The sequence below is a fragment of the Centroberyx gerrardi genome, chromosome 24 (genome assembly GCF_048128805.1).
Source record: "Centroberyx gerrardi isolate f3 chromosome 24, fCenGer3.hap1.cur.20231027, whole genome shotgun sequence".
NCBI lineage: Eukaryota > Metazoa > Chordata > Actinopteri > Beryciformes > Berycidae > Centroberyx > Centroberyx gerrardi.
This window is the reverse complement of record NC_136020.1, coordinates 7,129,836-7,150,697: the sequence shown is the minus strand read 5'-3', so window position 1 is coordinate 7,150,697 and position 20,862 is coordinate 7,129,836. Positions and strand designations below refer to the sequence as shown.

Below are 20,862 nucleotides of genomic sequence, written 5' to 3'. Positions count from 1 at the left end.
CGAGCCTCAGATTCAATTTAAAGTTAAACTGTGTTGATCCCAATCAGGCCCTTCCAAATCAAGCCCTCATTCACGACTGCTGATAGCAATGTGTTGTATATATTTATTTTGCTTATCGTATCGCCAACAGCCAGGATAATCATTAAATAATTATTAGTAGCATTGATTGAGTTGTAAATGCTTCATTGATTAGGCGTATCGAACAGCTTCATGAAGGTTGTGGGAGCACCGTGTGAGTTGAAAGTTGAAAACACACTTGAAATCTGATTCCTCTCCCTAAAACCAATTTGACTGCCTTTGCAGCAATACTATATCCAATATGCAGCTCATGTCCCAGAGGTGCAATGCAGACTAGGCTCCTTAAAGAGGTTGTAAAACATTTTTAAACATCCACTTTATCACTGACCACCACTGGCTATACTGAATCTGATTAATGACGCCTAGAAATCTGGACACTTATTCCCAAACTTCCACCTCTTTCCAAAGTTTTAGGAAAACTGGTTAAATTGAATCTGCTAATCAATATCTGCAGCAGACATTATTTATTTCAAAATGTCCAATCTGGTTACCATTTCTGCTTACATAGAATTGCAAATTAACTGCTTTTAACAGCAGAGGCTGAATGTTCGATTTAAATGTAAGTTCAACTTGACCTTGGGGCTTTTGGCGCAATTCATCTAAACATCTTAATTGTCTTAGAAATTGTGTGGGAATTACAAACGCTGCTTTTTAATTGGTCTATCTCGTAGCGCTAATAGGAAATCTGCTTTCAACGGGGGTAGTTCTGCATCCTCCTCAGCACGAACGAGCTGTGCGACGCTCAATGACGCCATTCTGGTTTCCATTTGTCTCCATGTGTAGGCTCTTACATGCTCGCATTATTGCCATGATGGCCCCTAGACTCTGAAACGACTTGCCTCAGAACCATAAACTGACAACCTGGTATCTGGCATCCACATCTGCAGCGCCACATAAGAGGCGTTTTTTAGTGGCAAAATCTCATGGATGACTTCACGATGAAACTTGAAATGCATATAAAAATATAGCAAATTGCTTTTGAATCATTGCATTTTTCCTGCTTTGATTTCAATCTATTTTCTAATTATTATCATTGATATTATTATCATTAGTGCCACGAGTAGAGCAAAGAGCAAAACAATACAAAGACTAATCACTAATGATCAACAAGGGGGCTGCTAATTTCCAATCAAAGAATGGCTTGTTTCAGCGCTTTGTGAGTCATTTGAAGGTAAACTGTACCTTTAAAAACCAACTAACCCCAACCGGCCGTGTGGGAACCTTATTCAGTATTTCATTACACGGCGTATTAGGCATGCTCTTTTAGAACAGCGGCTCCGTGCGCGTGCAGGTGGCGGCAGCCCCATTTCAGTGTGCCAGTAGATCGAAACTTAATCAGGGCTCTTTGTGCACTAATTCATATTCCCTGCCAGCGATTGACGCCCAGGTCGCTCGTCTTTTCGACGTCCCTTTGAATAAACACATGCCGAGTCTGAGGCTCGGACCTCTGAGTAATCAGCCAATCTGCTGTGTTTGGCTCTGAAAATGATTGAGGCCTGGTCTGGGATGTCATTTACTGTTAATGAACACTTATGTCTGAACGAGCATCCCGATCCCTACATTACTGAGCTACTTAAAGTAATAATCCGTGACATTTTGATATAAATATATGCCCATTTTTCTACTCTATATCGCTGATTGATATAACACATTAGTGACTCAACCTGTAGCCAGTCCCTAAAAGCTTTTACATTTGCTGTTCTGAACACCTGGGGAACCAGGGGAAAATCCTGTGTGCTGATTTGTTTGGAATAAATAGAAGAACAGGGTAGTCAGCATGAGCAGTGATAGCCACCATGACTGAACAGACAAAGAAAAGAGAAACTCAAACTGCAATAACAGAAAATACAAGCCCCGCCCATACTGTTTGATTGACAGGTGATCTGTGGAAAGTGCAGTGCAAGAACACCACAGCAATGAGCGCTGAGCACCAAGGATAGAACCAAAAAACACCACAGCAAGACAAAATAGATTACAAGATTACTTTTGTGTATAAAAACAAGACAATCCTATGATGTGAAAGTAATTCTTACAACCTGATTTATTCGAGCTGTCTGTGATTCATCAAATCCCAGCGTTGTCACACCCACTCGATGTGGCGGCGATGTTTCCTGACTGATTTATTCTTCTTTTTTCTTTCTTGTTTCTTCCACCTCCTCCCCCTCTTCTTCCATCCCCCCCCCCCCCCTTTACAGAAAGTGCAAATTGTTGTAACTGTTCTGGACTATGACAAGATCGGCAAGAACGATGCCATCGGCAAGGTCTTTGTGGGCCTCAACAGCTCGGGGACGGAGCTGCGCCACTGGTCCGACATGCTGGCCAACCCCAGGAGACCCATCGCCCAGTGGCACGTGCTGAAGCCCGAGGAGGAGGTGGACGCTCAGCTCTCCACCAAGAAATAGGCAGGGCCCTTTCAGAACCTGCCATGTAGTGCTCTTTAGCCAGTATGTGTAAATACCTCAGTGATATATGGGTCCATCCATCGTCAACAACCCCCCCCCCCTCCCCCTCTCTCTCTCTACCCCCTACCTAATTTCACACTGCTTGTCTTATTGCTCCTCTTTTCTAAATGTTCAAACTTCTCGCAAACCCTCTGCTTTTCAACTTCTCTGTCCGGTTCTTATACTTTCTCTGTCTCTTTCTTCCACGCCTCTCTCTTTTTTTTTCTTTTTTCGTCTGTCCGATTCGTTCACGTTTTCCATCTCCACGCCCCCCCCCCCCCACCCTCCTGCCCCCATCCCCCTAACCAAATGCCCCCTTCTTTTAAGCAATATGATCTGTATAGATAGCGCATGACTGAAAGAATTTATTGTACCACAGTTGTATATATCAGTATGCAGACAAAAATGATTTCTAGTTTATGTGTTTGTATGTTGTTACCCGTTTCCTAATCTGTGTATATCTTGATGTTTTTAATAAGATGTTCTATTTTAAATTATGTAAATGCAGATATAGAGGAAAGCCAATATTATATATCCCAGGATTTAAAAATTCTACCTTATTGCATTCCAGAAAAAAAAAGAATTCCAACCTGCAAGATGTTAGTGGAAATGAGTTCACACTGTAAAGGACGATGTCTGGCTTTAAGTTCAGCGAAGGCTCATCACAGAAAAGACGACAGATAAATATACACGTAAAACTCAAAAAGACAAGGCCATTAACTACTATGGTTCTGTGGGAAAAATTATGCTGCTGGAAATTATACAAGCACATGATTTCTTATAACTTTTTATACTTATTTCTCAATCAGAGGACCTATATGTTTAGCTTGACGCACACTATTATCCAAAACAGTAGTCAATACAAACCAGTTAGCATTTCATTTCTCCATATTTGGCAAGGCCCATTTCTTCTGAGTGAAATAGGTCCTCGTGTTAAAGGCCATCTTTTACATATACTGGCTCTGCTTCACCCCCCCCCCCCCCCCCCCCCAAAAAATGAAAAAAAAAATGGTCTCCTTAATCCCAAAAGACTCTTCTCTCAACCCTTCAGAAACAGACCCCATGAGAAACAAAAGCACCAAGCTGTAGCCATTGTGTCCTTAAGCTTGTTTAACAATATTTTTTGTTAACCGCTTACTTTCAATAGCCTTGTTGTCGTTGGGAATATATTGCGTTCAGGCTGGGGTCCGGTCTCCGAGAGGGAGCGAAAGAGTTGCGACTCTAGTTTTAAGATGACTATTTTTTAGAGCAATTCAACGTCTGACTATTTTTAGTAAACTGCATGATTTTTTTTACAAGGTTTCCTAAAGGCTGGGATATGGGGGGAGATCTACTGACACCAGGGGTTGTGTCTTCTGATACGATCCCCTTGCCTTCAATCAGAGGAGAGAGAGGAAAAAAATCAAGAGTAATGTTTAAACAACCATATGGGTCAATATGTGACTATATTGACGGAGGTGAAGTGAGTTTCTAACACTGCCATTTTCAGGGAGGCGACTTATGTATAAACAGCCTCTCTTCATGCACACTCCCACTTGCTAGTGGTTGTAGCTTTGGTTTATTGGGAACAATGTCTTTGGCTGCAATGGTGCCCTGAATAGCAGTCTTTGCTTTGCGTTGCCTTCTCACAGTGACAATAGAGCTAGCCATGTTTTACTGCCAATCTTACCTTTTATGTGGCTACTGTTTTGCACTGGATGTCTTTAAACCGACAATGGCTTGTTGACTTCTTTACATCATTTTGGACTACGTTGGCTGGCTTTATTTCAGGATACCGGAGCTCAAAAAGTTCTTGATCAGCTTAGCGTTATCGAATGAAAGCGACGGCGACAAACCGCCTTTCAGCCGACAGCAGTTACATCGGTTTTGTTTTTATTGGTGGCCCACGACGGCACCAAGAGAGCTGCGAAACAACCGTAAAAGTTAATGGTCTGCGTAGGCGATTCTATTAGTCCATCATGTCCTTTACTACGGGTCCAATTTAAAAGAGGAATACGTTTTAATCCATGAAAACCATGAAGTCTCTTACCTTGGAGGAACCTCTTGCATATACTCGATGCTAGCTTCAGGAGGAGTTTCTAAATGTTTTCAATGTTATTGTGTAGTTGATAGCACTATTATGAAAAAGCTACTTGTCATTCCATAGGAGTCTCTGAGGACTGCTTTGTGTATCACTGTGACTGCCGTGCGTGCTTAGAGATGTAGACTTATCAGTAGGTAGCGAACCAGTTTGTTCTGTAGTGATGTTGTAGCGTTAATGCCATTTCCCCTTCTACACGCAGAGAGAGCGCGCGGCGGCGGCGGCGGCTCCGGCCTGTCGCGGGGCGGGGCCGACCGACGGGCCGCGCGCGCAAAGAAGCGGGGCGTTTTTCGGAGCGAGACCGGGTCGCTTCACACAGCATTTTGTTGAGCACTGTGCAATACTTGTATGTTCATCCCATAGTGTTACGTGGGTGGCGTTGCCCGAGAAAAAGATTCTAACCCTAAGGATGACTTCAGTCGAGAGAGAGATGTATATCCTTCCCAGTTAAATGGTTAGGACACAGCACATGTAGATTCTGCTTAGGTTGGAGTTTGACACCTATCGACCTCTGTTTAGGGTTCCCTCCCTTTTTTCCCCCGGTTCATTTGTTTTCTTCTTGCACACAGTTCCAGCATCAGAAGTTTCAGGGAGTATTAGGAAAAATACCAAACTAGATTCTACATTTAAATATCTCCTTCCCCTCAAAATACCATGTATATATTTACATAATCGTGTCAAAAATGTATATCAAGAATAAATATAAAGTGACATGAATATAATTCGTCGCAAATGTCATTCTATCTATTGACCATACACTATATCTCATCACACTGCTATAATTTTCATTCATGTTTTTCTTTTTTTCTCATTTGTTTTGTTTACTGCCCTATTGAATATCCTTTTATATATGAGATGAAAACTCTGAATGTACAGTATGGACTGTGTTGGTGTAGATTACTTTTACCGTGAGACTAGGTGTAGTTTGCACTTTCTGTTGTAAAAACAAAATTACAGTTTGTTTTTATTTTTTTTCTATTATTCTAAATTTATTTCATAACCCTATTGGGTAGAATTCCCCTCAATAGCATTCCAAAATCATTGAACATACTTTAATCCTATCCCATTGCAATTCCTCTCGAACCAAGGGATTATTTTATTTGACATGTTTTACATATGTAGATTCATGAATTCCAGTACAGCTTCAGATAAAAAAATGGATTAAAGTACAATGTGTAGGCTCTGTAAAAAATGGCCTGAGCAATTCAATACGAGTACTGATGCAAATACGTTGTACTGATGGAATTACACAATCAAAGCTGAAAGAAAATGTGTAAAATGATCACTGAAATAACATGTGTAAACGTATCAGGGAAGTCAGTAATGGGCAGCATTGCAGAACCCATGGGATTGTGAGGTGTGTGGAAATACTACAAGAAAAAGCCATTACCTGCACTACAATGCAATGCTACTCTTATTACGGTTTCCTACCAAAGTATGCATGCATAATCAACCCCAAATCATCCTCTTGTAAGATACCTTACCACACTCTCTGTGTGACAAGGAACTTAAGATTCTCTCCAGTGACACCGACAAGAAGCCACACTAACCTTTCAAAACAAAGCTGTGTAAAGTATTAGAATCTGATGCTGTAGAAAGATCCTAGTTGCCTTTGTGTATATCAACTGCCTGCTTGAGTATTTTGTGTGTGGAAATTTTCTCTGTAATCTTGTAGAACTGTTTGGGGTGTTTTTTCCTGCCATATCGCTCGCGGCGACGGCGAGCTGCTGACAGTTATATTTGCTGTGTATACCTTCATTTTTGACGAGGTGTTTTACAGTTTTGTTTCACTTTGTGTAGTGATTCACTCTGTGGAGTTTTCTGACTGTTGTTATATAACTTCATATACACAAATGATCAATAAAAATGTTTTATTTCCTGTTGATACAGAACCTTTTCATGTCATGTTTTCCTTCATGATATGGTGACCACATTGTTGCATTAAAGCATTCATTAAAATAGCAAAGACTAGTGTCACTACTTCTGTTACTATTGATAATAACGATTACAACAATTACTATTATTATTACATTATTTGATTGCCATAGGAAGTGTGAATGCCCTGAGAAAGATTTGTTGTTCAAACACAAAACTGCCTTCACATCTGAAAGAGCACATTCTGCTGGAAAAGTGACAATAATAAGAATTTTGATGATGAGGATTGTATCTAAATAACATGAACTGGTTGTGTTCTTGAGTCAGCTACACCTCGCTTTTACACAAGTCACTACTGCCATCTACAGGACTTAAAGGGGGATGCCACTGAATTTCAACACTTCCATAACAAAATGTATGTTTTTCAATTTGCCCTCGGCACAAATCAATATCTATTAGTGAATATATTCACTGTTGTCTCCTAAAGCCAGAAAATAGGCACAAAAGTTTGTCCTGCCATCAAATGTGTGATGAAAAGAATTGGATGAGACTGGGGCTAGATAGATTTTTTGGCTGCTATAAAATGAAGCTCATTTGGGTGTTAAGGCTCAAACATCTTATCAACACACGATGTTAGTCTCTAATTCATTGTCAATGGGGTGCCTTTAGATTTTAAATATTACTGGTATCACAGATTGGAGTTTTGGTTCTGAATTGTTAAGTGTTATTTCCCTGGCAGCGACAAGTTTATAGGGCCCAAGGTGATATAGTACAAAGTATGCTTAGAATAGCTGGCCAGTGAATCTCTGTAGTCTTTGAATGTATTGCAATCAAATCTTCTATTTTTCTGATAATAAACTTTGTCAACAATTATACAATTAATTAGAAAGAGACATTCATTTCAGTCTATTTTGTGCAGATTGCTCTGAGCCAGACACAAGATCACACCAGAGGTGTCAAATCAATACAACCTTAGAAACAGCAAAGTTCCTGCATCTAATATAATTTGATGCCAACATTTACAAACCTGCTTATGTCAAATACATTTCTGGGGACAAAGTAGAGAAATGGCTGATGACTGAAAAGATATTATTATTTTGTCAGTGTGAAAAGTGATTTGACATTTCTCAGTGCACAAAGCTTAGAAGGAACAGTGGTCCTGAATGGTGTGATTTTTTTAAAACTATTATCAAGGTAGTGTAACAGGGAACACTGTTCCTGACTGCAACCCCAGTAGGATCCCATGCATGGTAAAGTGACAACTCCTCCCACTAGCCAATCATTCAATCAGTGCAGGTTGTATAAAAGGGAGCGACATAGGCAGTGTTAAGTGTGCGTGGAATTTGGACCTCCAATGCAACCACAGTAGGTTGACTTCTTGCCTCTGGAGGATTTGAAATCCACCAGTGGGCAAGCAACCAACCTACTGTGGTTGCTCATCTGCCTTCCACCGCAAGGTCAGCTGCTACGGAGTTGTGGCTCATGCAGAACCACACCGAACCCCAAGAGCCAGTTCTCGGCCTACATTGGAACTGCCTTTCGGATGTCCTTGGGTACAAGAGCCGGTCCTCTGAGAGTCACCCAACAACACTGCGGCACATCTAGTCCTTGCCAGCCAATATGATCCTCTTGGCTATATCATCCCTTTCACCACCTGGGCCAAGGTCATTGTACAGCACCTGTGGTCCAAGAAACGTGGCTAGGACGACCCCAACCTTCCCCCTGACCTTCTTGCCAGCTAGGAAGCTTGGGAACGTGAACTGCCTGACCTTGCAGCCATCATTCTACCGCGAGCCTACTTCCCTCCACCACTCTCCGAAGAAGGCACAGTTTATGACCTGCACATCTTCTGCGATGCCTCTGAGGTAGCATATGGTTGTGTCGCTTACCTCTCTGTCCAGTCAGAGGGTAAGGTCAGTACCTCATAACTAACTAACCTAACTCACTATGCTGCGTCTTGAGCTATGTGCAGCCCTCACACGAGCTCAGCTGGCCTCTCCTCTGGAGCGAGAACTCACACTGCAGCTACAATGCACCTACCTGTGGACTGAGTCTTCCATCATCTTGCGCTGGCTCAACTCGGAGTCCTGCCGCTGTAAAGTGTTTGTAGGTACCAGAGTTGCAGAGATCCAAGAGCTCACCAATTCACAGGCGTGGAGGTACGTGGACTCTGCAAGCAACCCGGCAGATGACATCACTCGAGGCAAGACATTGGCCGAGCTATCTACACCAAGCCATTGGAGATGCGGTCCCCCCTTTCTTCAGTGTCCCTCTGATCAGTGGCCAGTCCTGCATGTTCCTGTAAAGGAAGACATCACTGAACTGAAAAGGTCCACCTTCTGCAGCCTCACCTGCCCTGCTCCACTCAATCTGCCAGATCCCTCACAGTACAGCAACTGGAAAGAGCTCATGATGGATATGTACAAGGTCCTTCACGGGGCGGCCAAGAGTAATCCTGACTCTGCTGACCCTGACTTCAAGGAAGCCGAGAGGTACCTGCTGCGTGCCAGTCAGGAAGAGACTTTTCCAGAGGAGTTAAAAACCCTCAAGGCTGACCAGGCTATCTCCACGAGCAGCAGAATTAGTTCCCTGGCTCCATTCCTTGACTCTTCTACTGGTCTACTCAGAGTTGGATGTCGTCTGAGGAACCTTGAAACTCCTCATCCAGGACACAGACCATCGCCTTCTTCATCCAGGACCCGGCCATGTCTTCATCGAGCTGTGCTGGCAATACTAGAGGGGTAGGCAGGCTGTGAAGAAACATCAGAGGAGCTGCCCAGAGGTGGAAAGCAGAGCCACGTGTTCCTCTGATGGCAGACCTCCATTACATCTCCGCCTCTACCAGCTGCCTTTCTACTCCACCGGAGTGGACTCCTTCGGACCACTCACTGTGAAGATAGGTAGATGTCTGGAAAAGCGCTGGGGGGTCATTTACAAGTGTATGACCACTCGAGCCTGCACCTGGACCTTCTAAACAGCCTGAACGTAGATGCCTTCCTTCTGTCCCTAAGGAGATTCATCCCCAGAAGAGGAACCCCTCATGAAATCCTGTCGGACAGAGGAACTAACTTCAGAGGAGCGCAGAGAGAGCTACAAGAGGCTTTCGCTGCCATGGATCAGCAGCTCCAAGAAGAACTCCGGTCATACCAAATAAAGTTCAAGCCTAATCCTCCTAATGCTCCACACTTTGGTGGTGCCTGGGAGCGTGAAATTCGGTCGACCAAAGCAGACCTCCAAGTAGTGGTCAAGGGTCTAACCGCCTTAAGGCCAACAAGGCAGCAGGCCCTGATGGTGTCCATCCACGCACCCTGAAAGTCTGTGCTGACCAGTTGTGTTCAGTCCTTCATTAAATTTTTTCTTTGTCTCTGTCTTCATCAAAAATCCCAGTAGTGTGGAAAACATCTTGTCTTGTTCCAATTCCCAAAAAAAACAATGTGTGTAGTAGTCTTACTAATCTGAGACCTATAGCCCTGACGTCGCACATAATGAAATGTTTTGAAAGGGTTGTCCTGGGTCACCTGAGTAGACAGGTCTCAGTCTTTCCTTGCAATTTGCGTACAGGAAGGGTGTGGGAGCAGATGATGCACTACTTTTTATGCTTCACAGCATTTACAGCCACTTTGAAACAACTGCCAGCTCTGTTAGGATTATGTTTTTTGATTTTTCTAGTGCTAATTCAACCACACCTTTTAGCTAACAAATTAATGAATTTTAAACTGCACAACGCAACTATCGCTTGGGTCTTAGATTATCTCTTGTCTTGACCTCAGTTTGTCAGGCTTGATAACAAACTGTCTGACAGTATCTTAACTAAAACAGGAGCCCCACAGGGCACGGTTTTATCCCCTTTTTTATTCACATTCTTTACCGCTGACTATAGGCATAGTCAGGTGTCTTGTCAAATCCAAAAGTTTTCGGATGACACTGCCCTCGTGGGTTTACTTAACCAAGGCAATGACCTGGCTGACAAAAGAGAGGTTGAATCATTTGCCAGCTGGTGTGATGCAAATTTTTTAAAACTGAATGTTGGGAAGACCAAAGAGTTAATTATTGATTTCAGAAGGAAGAAGGAGGAGGTCTTCCCAGTGATAATTAAGGGTCAGCAGATAGAAATTGTCCAGTCTTACAAATATCTTGGTGTCTACCTGGACAGTAAATTAAACTGGAAAAAGAATACTGAGGTTGTATTCAAGAAGGCTCAGTCAAGACTATACTTCTTGAGGAAGCTTAGATCCTTTGATATTAGCAAGAAGTTTCTTCATGTTTTTTATCAGGGAATCTTAGCTACTGTCCTCTTTTATGCTGTGCTGTGCTGGGGGGGCAGCATCACTGCGGATGATGAAAACAGGATCAATAAGATGATCAGAAAGGCTGGCTCAGTGATTGGCCTTACCCCAGACTCACTTGAGGTCACTTTAGAAAAGAGAACAAGGGCCAAACTAAAAACTGTTCTGTATTTTGAAGGCCATCCATTACACAGTGTTTTTAACGGACTCAGAAGCTCATTCAGTGAGCGACTAGTGATGCCTCAGTGCTCTACTGAACGTCTCAGATAGTCTTTTGTTCCAGCAGCGGCCTGATTTTTAAATACTTTTAGATGTGGTCTAGAACCATAGCACCTTTCAGCTGTTAATTGTGTCTCAAATGGCTTTTTACGGTGTTATTTATTTGTTGTGTACTTTGAATGCAATGTCTATATTGTTTGTTGTCTGTATGAGTTGATTTGGTGGCAAATGAGTTTCCCCACTGGGGATTAATAAAGCTGTCTAATCTAATCTAATCAATATGCTCCTTATGGGGCGGTGGGACGCCTCTCTACCACAAGGGATCTACGCCCCGGAACCTCTGACCATGCAGCGCTGGCGTCACTGTCAGATTGTGGCCGACCATTTCTGGACGCAGTTTATACACCGCTATCTTCCCACTCTGCAGGAGCGCAGAAAGTGGAAGATACCAGTGGAGGATCTGGCAGAGGACAAGGTGGTCATGATTGTGGACCCTCAGTTGCCTCAAGCTCACTGGCCTGTGGGACGGATAACCAAGCTAGTCCGGAGTAGAGACCAACGTGTCCGGACTGCTGAGGTCACGGTCAAGGGCAAACCATACCTGAGGCCTGTGGTTAGGTTGATTCAGTTGCCAGCCATTCCAGACGATGACGACTCAGCTGTGGCACCCCGACCTTGACACTAACATCTTAGCCAGCTAATCTGGGGGCGGCTGTGAAGAATTCCCTCTGAGTCTCATTTTCCCGCGGCCGTCTCATTCCCTCCTCCCTTTCCGATTGCGCAATCTTCATTGTGGCCCTCACTAACCTTAGGAATGGTGAATACATACCATGTTATGCATGTACCGACTACTGCTAACTTAACCCTTTTTACTGTGATAGAGGACTGAATTCAATTTTTAATGTATTGATTAGATTGGTGCTTTGCTGTCTATCTCCTCCAGTTTGTGAAACCGGGGTTTGGTGGGACACATAGTGCTGCTGCAAAGCCCAACCTTAACCTGGCACAGACTCCTGCTCAGGTTTGATGCGGCATGAATGGTTTTGTGTTAAATACTGACTATCTCTGTATCAGATGAAGTATTTGGCAATAGCTGAAATTTTACATTCTGATATACTATTACATTGTCATAAACTGTCTTTTGTGTGACACTGTATTTCTTCTTTCTTCAAGCATCCTCCCACCACTGCCGCCGTCACATTTGTTTCCACCAGCCCCGTTCCAGCCGCTGTGAGGACCACCTTTCCCAGACCCCATTACCCATCTAGTCCTGCAAAGGCTGTGATCCAGACCATCTCCATTTTCTCCCTGCCGCCTCCTAGTAGTATTGGGCACTGGCGCTCTGCGAGGAGTGACTAACTGCAAGGAGGTGACTGTTGCTAGGTTACCGGTAACCACAAAAATGACAGACAGAGCCAACACTTTTGGAAGTTTATTGGAATTTAACATATTTTATCGTCTTTCGGCGCCGAATTTTCAGAGCAAAATGGAGGATGATTACTTTACTGACTTGCTTTTACTTAAGGCTACTCGCTCTCTAAAGTAAATAAACTACACAGCCGAAGGATTTGGGTTCATGAATTTCTATCTTTCCTATATATTGATTGTTATTTGAGTCTAGTAAAGTTTTGCAAGTCAATTGACATTAATTTTATATCACTGTATTGTCAATTACAATTACTGATAAGGGACTTAATTTTGATTCCCAGATGTTGGTGCCCATGGGCCAAGCAGCGATGGGGGCATATTTGCAGCCAGCAGTCTCGGCAAGCAACTGAAAAACCATGCTCTCTATATTGTATTCCCGGTCCAACACCTCTGCCCGCAACTGACCAGCCTTTGCCGCATGTCATTCTAGGGGATGAAGCTTTCCCCCTGCAGACCCACCTCCTTCGTCCCTATCCTAAGGAACTAGGAAGCAGCGTAGGATCAAGCTGCACCCTCATAATCAGAGGTGGTAGAAGTACACAAATTCCCTACTCAAGTAAAAGTGCAAATACTATATATAGTATATATATTTAAAAATATACTCTGGTAGAAGTTGAAGTACCATTTCAAATATTTTACTCAAGTCAAAGTATAAAATTATGTGGACTTAAATTTACTTAAAGTATAAAAGTAAAAGTTGTTCTCTAAGAAAGTCACTTCTAATGTTCTAAACTGGTTCTCTGTTGAGCGTTCCTCTGAATCCCAGATGAGAAAGAGTCTGCAGCTCAAATCACTAACCCGAACCCTAGCAGCTGAATTCACTAACGTTAATTCTCTCTACTGTCTCTACTCTTCTTCGTGTTGCTTCTCTCTCTGTCCCTTTCCCTAATTTTTGGTGTCGCTTTGCTGAACAAGCAGCCAATCACATTTGGCTCTTGATCAGCTGCTTCCGGGATGGAAGCCGTCTGATGCTGAAAATCAGTTGAGGATTTCCAGAGAGTAACGAGTCTGTTTTGAAAATGTAGTGAGTAGAAAGTACATACAGATTTTTCTTTTGAAATGTAGGTGAGTAAAAGTAAAAAGTCTTCAGTGAAAGAAAAACTTGAGTAAAGTACAGATACTTGAAAATCTTATTTAAGTACCATAGTGAAGTATTTTTATTTTGTTACATCCCACCTCTGCTCATAATGTAGATGCAGTCATCAAGGCCACCTGCTCAACTACGTACAGAAGACCTCCCATTCCTCTGCAACCAACACCCGGACCCCAGAAGCTGCACGAGCTGCAGGGATAGCCAACCTTCAGCAGAGTGGCAATCATCCTTCAAGAGAGGCATGGCAGCAGAGTGCCTGTTTTGGTGTGGCCAAGTGAAATTCTTTGACTATTTGTCTGACCTTGATTAGAGAATGAATTCTACATGGTACTGTAAATCAGTTTATTTCAATGTCCGAAGACTTGCTGGTACTCTGCCTTCTTGCTGTGGAACAGGGTGGTGAGGTCAAAGCCTGGGCAGACTGGACAGCTTCAGGCTGCTCTTCCTGCTCCACGTCCCGCTGCTCCTCTGACTCCTCTGTAGAAACCTTGTCCTCCTCCGCCAAGTTGCTGGAAGTTCTCCAAAAAAGAAAAAGGCCTAGTTAAGCGGTAGACTTTAACAGTGCTTGGACTTAATTTTACAGAATAGTCTCAATCCCACTGCAAAATAAATTGCTTTTCAGATATCTAAAAAAAACAAAAAACAATATTGTCAATCAAAACAACCTTGTTTATTAGATTTTCAGTATACCCACACAGAAATACCATTGGTTAAAAATGATTAACAGAGAGTTCAACAAACCGTTTGTCATGAACTGATTTTTCACATTTTATCCATAACATCTAGATGAAATATCAACCTTTATGCAAAACATCCCTCTTCATCATACTTTTGAAAATAATGTGATATGTAATATATTTCAATTTTCCATTTGGATAATACCTAACTTTTAGTAGTGTCATAACTGACTAGTGTTTGAAAGAGTTTGCACAGCTTATTTTGTTCTGGGTTCCAAAAGTAGAAATCATAGAACCTAACTGAAAAATCAACCATGTCTGATGTTTTTTTGCATGTTTGTAAGAAGGTAGGAGGACAGCAAGGCAGCAAACTTGTAAGGTTTCACTGTCTTGAGTCCACCACCACTCTTGGAGGCAAACTTTTATTTTGTTGAGACTGTATGCATCCCTCATCTTCACCCACTTCTGTTGAGCTTCTTTTCCTGTGTGAATGGGCCTTAAGAGACATGCGTAGAACACTGATAAGCACTACATCATTATCTCTAGTTATACAGACACCCTATGGCCCCATTATCTACAGAGCATTAGATAAACATTATTGTGTAAAAAGCATTTTCCCATTTACATTTGGGCATGAGTTGATTAACAGAATTTTAGGTGTTGGTAGTTTCTATAACAGCACATATGAGCTGTTGTGGCTGCACAGGGTGGCCCAAAATCATACTCGATGACTTCATATTGATTTTTAAAATGAAAAAAGTAAACAATGATATGCAAATGCAGTAAATTTAACTGGAGGAAAACAAAATAATGGCAAATCATTTTGCATTTTAATTTTATTATTGCCAGAAAGTGTCAATGTCAGTGCATGAAAATGCACTTTACTGATTTTGAAATTTTAAATTATTCCAGCTATACATACTTGTGGTCAAAAGGTAGCTTACTGTTAACTCAAGTCAACTCAACTCTATTGAGACATTTTACAAAATAAAAATGTTAACATTTCAGACCGGAAAAATTGTCATTTAAGTGGGGTATGGTGCACAGTTCTTTGGCACAGTACACCTCTTCAGGAGAAACCTTACCGGACAGCATGCTGTGCCTGCAGATGTGCATTGAGACACGGTTTAACTGAAGCAAGAAAACACAGATGCTGCACTCGTCCAGAACATGGGTAGAGGGTTCTGTAGCTCTTAATACCATGATCAAGATGGTATTTTACAGGAGTTTGGAAGTAATGATCGCTGCCCACCTATGATTGAGTATATAAGTTTTGTAGATGATGCATGTTAATGCTGGCATAAGGGTTTACAGAGTTTGTGTAGTCATGGGGTTTGTGCTGGGGGTTGGGGAGTGTGACTGGGTCACTAGGCCAGGGCTCCCTCTCCATCTGAGCCTTGCCCTATATGGCGATTTTTGTTTGCTGGCAAAACACTGTCATGTAATCTCATGTGGTATGGGCCATGACACGAAAATAAAATTTAATTCTTTCATTCATTCACTCATACATTTTACATTTCAAGGTTAAATGGGCACAAGATGTAACATTTTACATCCACGCCAAGTATTTCTCCCTGTACAGTTTCTCAATCATCAGGGACTGTTGGTGCCAATTTTCCTCTTGTTGGCTTGTTGGTTGCCGTTGTTATACTGTCATTTGACATAAAGAGATAGAGAAGGGAAATCCACCATCTACCAACATATAGCTTTGTTGAGAGGTGAAGGCTTGCGGATGCATCAGCGATTGCAGTGGCGTGCACAGACTCTCTATGGGGCAGGGACAAAAAAAAAAAGTCTGTTTATTTCTAGACTATAGCCAACTTCTCCAATCTAAACCACTGTCTGTTTTTGAATATGGAAAATCATTTTATATCAACTTGCTAACTTGAATGCATCAGGTAGGGAATAATGATTCTATTCATCAAATACAATGATCAGTTATGTTTGGGCAAATGAATTTCAAGTTAATTCTTATTGGTTGATTGGTCTTATTGGCATGTGTGCAAAGAACAATCGGAGAGCGTGCCAAAGCCTCCTTGGAGCGAGCACACACACACACACACACACACACACACACACACACAATATATATATATATATATATATATATATATATATATATATACATATACATATATGTGTGTGTATATGTATATATATAAAATAATGTAGATATGTGTAATAATAATAATACGAAATGTGTGAAATAGGTAAATACAGAAGCAAACAAACTGAAAATGCTTTTTTGTCCTTTATTTAATTATCCATTTATTTATTTATTTAAGATTTCGTGTAGAGATTCAGCTCATTCTTCCAAGTTGCTATTCGGGGCGTTGTCTTAATAAATCTATATTTCTGGATAAATATTTACTTTATAGTCGTCATCGCCATTCTAATCTATGCGGAAGAGGTCCTTGAGAGGGAGGTGCGTCAAGTTAACCAGCTATAGAAATGCCGGAAGTTAGGCGGACTTGCCTTCTAAATAAATGCGTAAAAAAGGCACTTGGGAAAATACTAAGGACGTATTGGGTGGACAGAACAGTATCTGATTTCTTCTTAAATGTATTTTTTATTCTGATCGACTTACCATGTTCAACTCAAAAAAAAACGTTGCATTATGTTCGCTAATACGGCTTTTATTTCGAAAATAGTGACCGGATGCTTGTTGTATCCTAGCTAGGCTAGCTTGACACTGTGTAATGCAACCTCTTTGTAATGCATACTTGCAGTGAGAAGGGTTGTTTGACAGCTCGTACTACATAGTTACAGTAAACTCAGCTGGTGGTATTTTCTGCATTGACAAATACTTTAGAAGTTGCGCAGACGAAGTGAAGATGCTGTCATACATCGTTGGTGTGAGTATACCTTCATGAATACGACGGAATCGTTTGTTTGTTTTTTAAATTCCCTTGCGTTAGCTAAGGCTAACGACGGTAACTAGTTTTGCTAACCAAGTTCTGGTGGAGGCTTGCCAGGCTCAGCCTACTGGGTTTGCTATGACTCATTTCTCCTGCTGGATAAAAAAAATGTCTCCATGTATTGGAGACTACTGAGGGGGATAGACAACGCCCTAGAGCGGGGTCATATTTTTAGGTAGCTAATGCTAGCTTGGTGGTCTGAGTCATACTCTTGATTTGCCCTTTATCGCAGCTTATTCGAAGCAGTTTTGACAGCATCATCAACCTCATCTTCAGACTTTTCTTCTCCAAGAGGAGACCTGCCATCACCTTAGAAGACCCCAACATTAAGTATGCACTACGGCTGATAGATAAACAGGTAACACCATCTGAATGTCACGATTTAACGTTAATGATGTTCACTTTTTTGTATGCTGTGTTTGCTTATGGCCCCTCTGGATTTGCACTGTACTGAACTGCACTTGACAGACTGAGACTCCTTTATGCTATTTCTCTCCCTACGAACCAAAGGATTATACGTGATGCAGCTTGTCTGCAGCACGTACAGTGTTTACAGTGTACAGTGTTTACTGAGACAGTTGCTGCTTTCCCAGATTGTCAGCCATGACACAAGGAGGTTCCGCTTTGCCCTGCCTTCCCCAGAGCACATCCTTGGACTCCCCATTGGTTAGTATGTTGTTATGATCACTGTTGAATATTCAAGACATTAAAACTATCGTTATTCACAGTCATGAAAATATCTGCTGCAAATTGAAACATGCTCAAATCAAGCATGTCTGGCAGCTATCTGTATTATTTGATGCACAATGTTCAAAAGGAGGCACTAAGCTTTTCATCTGTGCTATCATTTCCAGGGCAGCACATCTACCTGTCTGCCAGAATCGATGGGAAGCTGGTCGTCCGTCCATACACCCCTGTGTCCAGTGATGACGACAAAGGCTGTGTGGACTTGGTGGTGAAGGTACAGAGTCAAAGAACAGCAGTTGTATATATTTGAGAAGTGTCATTCTATTTCTCTAAACCACTTCTTCCCATTCTCCCTGTTTCCCAGATTTACTTCAAGGATGTCAACCCCAAGTTCCCCGAGGGTGGCAAGATGAGTCAGTATTTGGAGAGCCTCAAGCTCAACGACACTATCGACTTCAGAGGGCCCAGCGGCCTTCTTGTTTACAAGGGCAGCGGTGAGAACCATAACCATGTGATGCAGTAATAGATGAACGGATGCAAAGTTTATAGACAATTAACTTGCAGATTGCAAATTAGCTCCCTCATTTGATAGTATAACTGTCTCTCCACAGGAACATTTGCCATCCAAGCGGAGAAGAAGTCCCCACCTGTGACCAAGACAGCCAAACATTTAGGCATGATTGCTGGAGGGACAGGTGAGGCAAACCTGAGTTCCTCCTGCACGAATTTCATGCTTGTACTTGTGCTAGCTTAAATCCAAAGTATATTTTTATAAACTAGAAGGCGCTCGGTAGAGTGCAGACCTCCGCCAATGCTGAAAAATTCTCCAACTGGCAAAGTGCAGCCTCTATACTGGTTTATGTTTGTTTATCGTTTGACTTTCCGAAAAAATAGCATGTGAATGCAACGCTGTTCAGCAGCCGACTTGGAAGTCCTAGATGTCAGACCTTCCCACCAGCATGTGAACGCAGCATAATAGTTATGGCTACAAAAACAAAAATTGTCTATTGGCAGCAATCCCATAACCGGATCACCACCAAAATCTAATCAACTTTTTGAGATATCTTGCTAACAGACAGACAGACAGAGGTGAAAACATAATCATCCTACTAAGTTGAGGATGCTGAAGCTGGTACAACTCAACAAAACGTTCCACACAGTTCTTATTTTCTTGGGATCTGTTTGTCACAGGTATTACTCCCATGCTGCAGCTCATCACAGCAGTGATGAAGGATCCCCAGGACCAGACAGTGTGCCACCTGCTCTTTGCCAACCAGGTGAGTTTCAAAAGCAGCAGCTCCATCAGGCTCGCAAGGTGAACTGAAGTTTTTGCAGTATACATGACCCGAATCACTTTATCCAGCAAGTGCAATGAACGCACAGGGATTTGTCGGTGTCTTTATTGCAGACAATTAAGGAGAGGTCAAACGTACAGTAGGTTGGCTGGACAAAATAGCATCTCTTTCTTCCCTTGTGCGCTCACAGACTGAGAAAGACATCCTGCTGCGACCCGAGCTGGAGGAGATCGCGGCCAACCACCCCGACCGCTTCAATCTGTGGTTCACTCTGGACAGGGCACCTGACGGTAAGAATGGACACATTGATTGTTGCAGGATTGGACACTGACTTTCTTTATCTCTTTACGGGACAGTCTCTCTAGCTACTCGGCCCGCCCGGCCGCCTTCTAAATCCGTTTAATATTTAGCTCGTTTAATATTTAGCTCGTTTAATACTTTTAAGACATTGACCCCTGTTCTCTGCTTCAGACTGGGAATACAGCCAAGGCTTCATCAATGAAGACATGGTGAGGGAGCGCCTGCCTCCGCCCAGCGACGAGACCCTCATCCTGATGTGCGGACCCCCGCCCATGATCCAGTTCGCCTGCAACCCGAACCTGGATAAAGTCGGCCACTCCAACAGCCGGAGGTTCACCTTCTAGACATCCCGCCGTGCCGCAGGGTGAAGCTTGCGGCGTTTAAGGGCGTCCAGTGGCTCAGTTCTCGTCTGTACCCTTAAAGCGTTAAAGCACTCTCACAGCTGCAGTGGGTATTGCACTAAATAGATATATATATTTATGCCATGGTAATCGTCATGCAGCAGAATCACAGCATGGACCATTTCATTTTTATTAGTGAGTATCATGGAAGTACATGAGGTAGCGAACATGTCAGCTTTGTTTGGATTTTCATCATATGTAGGTGCTCATACTATCAGCATTTCACACCGATCATCTTGGCTGATTATTGTGCAGTTTGGGGACAACCGTCACCAGACTGCCAGCGTGGAAATGAAGATGCAATTGTAAGCTGTTGTAAACAAAAACGTACTGTCCTGCTGCGAAACGTCCTTTTGATTATAATATTCAGTATCTGAGGAGGCAAGGTTTATATTGAGCTTTTTTCCGAGTGCCTTAACACTTTGCGAAGCTTTTTTTATGCACCGTTTAAGAGTTGTGATCACTTGCCTCATTTATACAGAATCTTAAGCAAAATATTCCATTATCGCTGTTGAGAATGTGTTACAGAACGGATGTACCTACTATTAATGCCATGAAATTTTGCTAAAACATGTTCATTGGTGGTTTGGTTACTGATCTTGATGTGTTTAATGTGGCGTCTTTGCTGCCAGTCTGGCAACATTGGCTAATCGTATGTGGTTATGCAACATGTTGGTCACACATTAAAAGTCAAGTTGTGTAAGTGGAATGTGTTTTTTTTTTTAGCTTTCATGATGGCACTAGAGAGAAGGTCAAGTCAAAACCCATGTCAGTGTACTGTATATCACAAATCATCCTTATTTATGACAGTGTTTACTGAAAAAAAACAACTATAACATCACCATATCACTCAGTTAGTGGGTTTCAGCATGCAGCTTACATGTTTAAATGTCAAATACATTCTTACTCATGTAAATCAATGTCCCCCCCCCCCCCCCCCCTTACATGCTAAATTCACATTTGTACTGATTGCAGTATGCTAAACATCCAGTTGAGGGTTCCAAACATTTCAGACAATCAGAACCCACAATAAATGTCAGGTGGTCTGCCATCCTCCATAGGTTGAGATCTCTGTTTAGACCCA

General features: G+C 42.3%; 2 protein-coding genes across 3 annotated transcripts in view; both read left to right on the top strand.

Annotated features, from left to right (window-relative positions):
* syt1a (synaptotagmin Ia) overlaps positions 1 to 2,480 on the top strand; it is a 34,422-nt gene extending 31,942 nt beyond the window's left edge. For both annotated transcript variants that reach the window (XM_071905623.2, XM_071905624.2), the window contains exon 8: positions 2,274 to 2,480. In XM_071905623.2, the coding sequence (XP_071761724.1) occupies positions 2,274 to 2,480 (207 nt within the window). The remainder of the gene's footprint in view (positions 1 to 2,273) is intronic.
* Positions 2,481 to 16,894: 14,414 nt separating this feature from the next.
* On the top strand, positions 16,895 to 20,482 carry cyb5r3 (cytochrome b5 reductase 3). Its single transcript, XM_071905646.2, has 9 exons — positions 16,895 to 17,032; positions 17,328 to 17,453; positions 17,689 to 17,761; positions 17,950 to 18,056; positions 18,147 to 18,276; positions 18,394 to 18,477; positions 18,974 to 19,059; positions 19,268 to 19,367; positions 19,549 to 20,482. The coding sequence occupies exons 1-9, from the start codon at positions 17,012 to 17,014 to the stop codon at positions 19,719 to 19,721; spliced, it is 900 nt and encodes a 299-aa protein (XP_071761747.1). The 5' UTR covers positions 16,895 to 17,011; the 3' UTR covers positions 19,722 to 20,482.
* Positions 20,483 to 20,862: the final 380 nt, after the last annotated feature.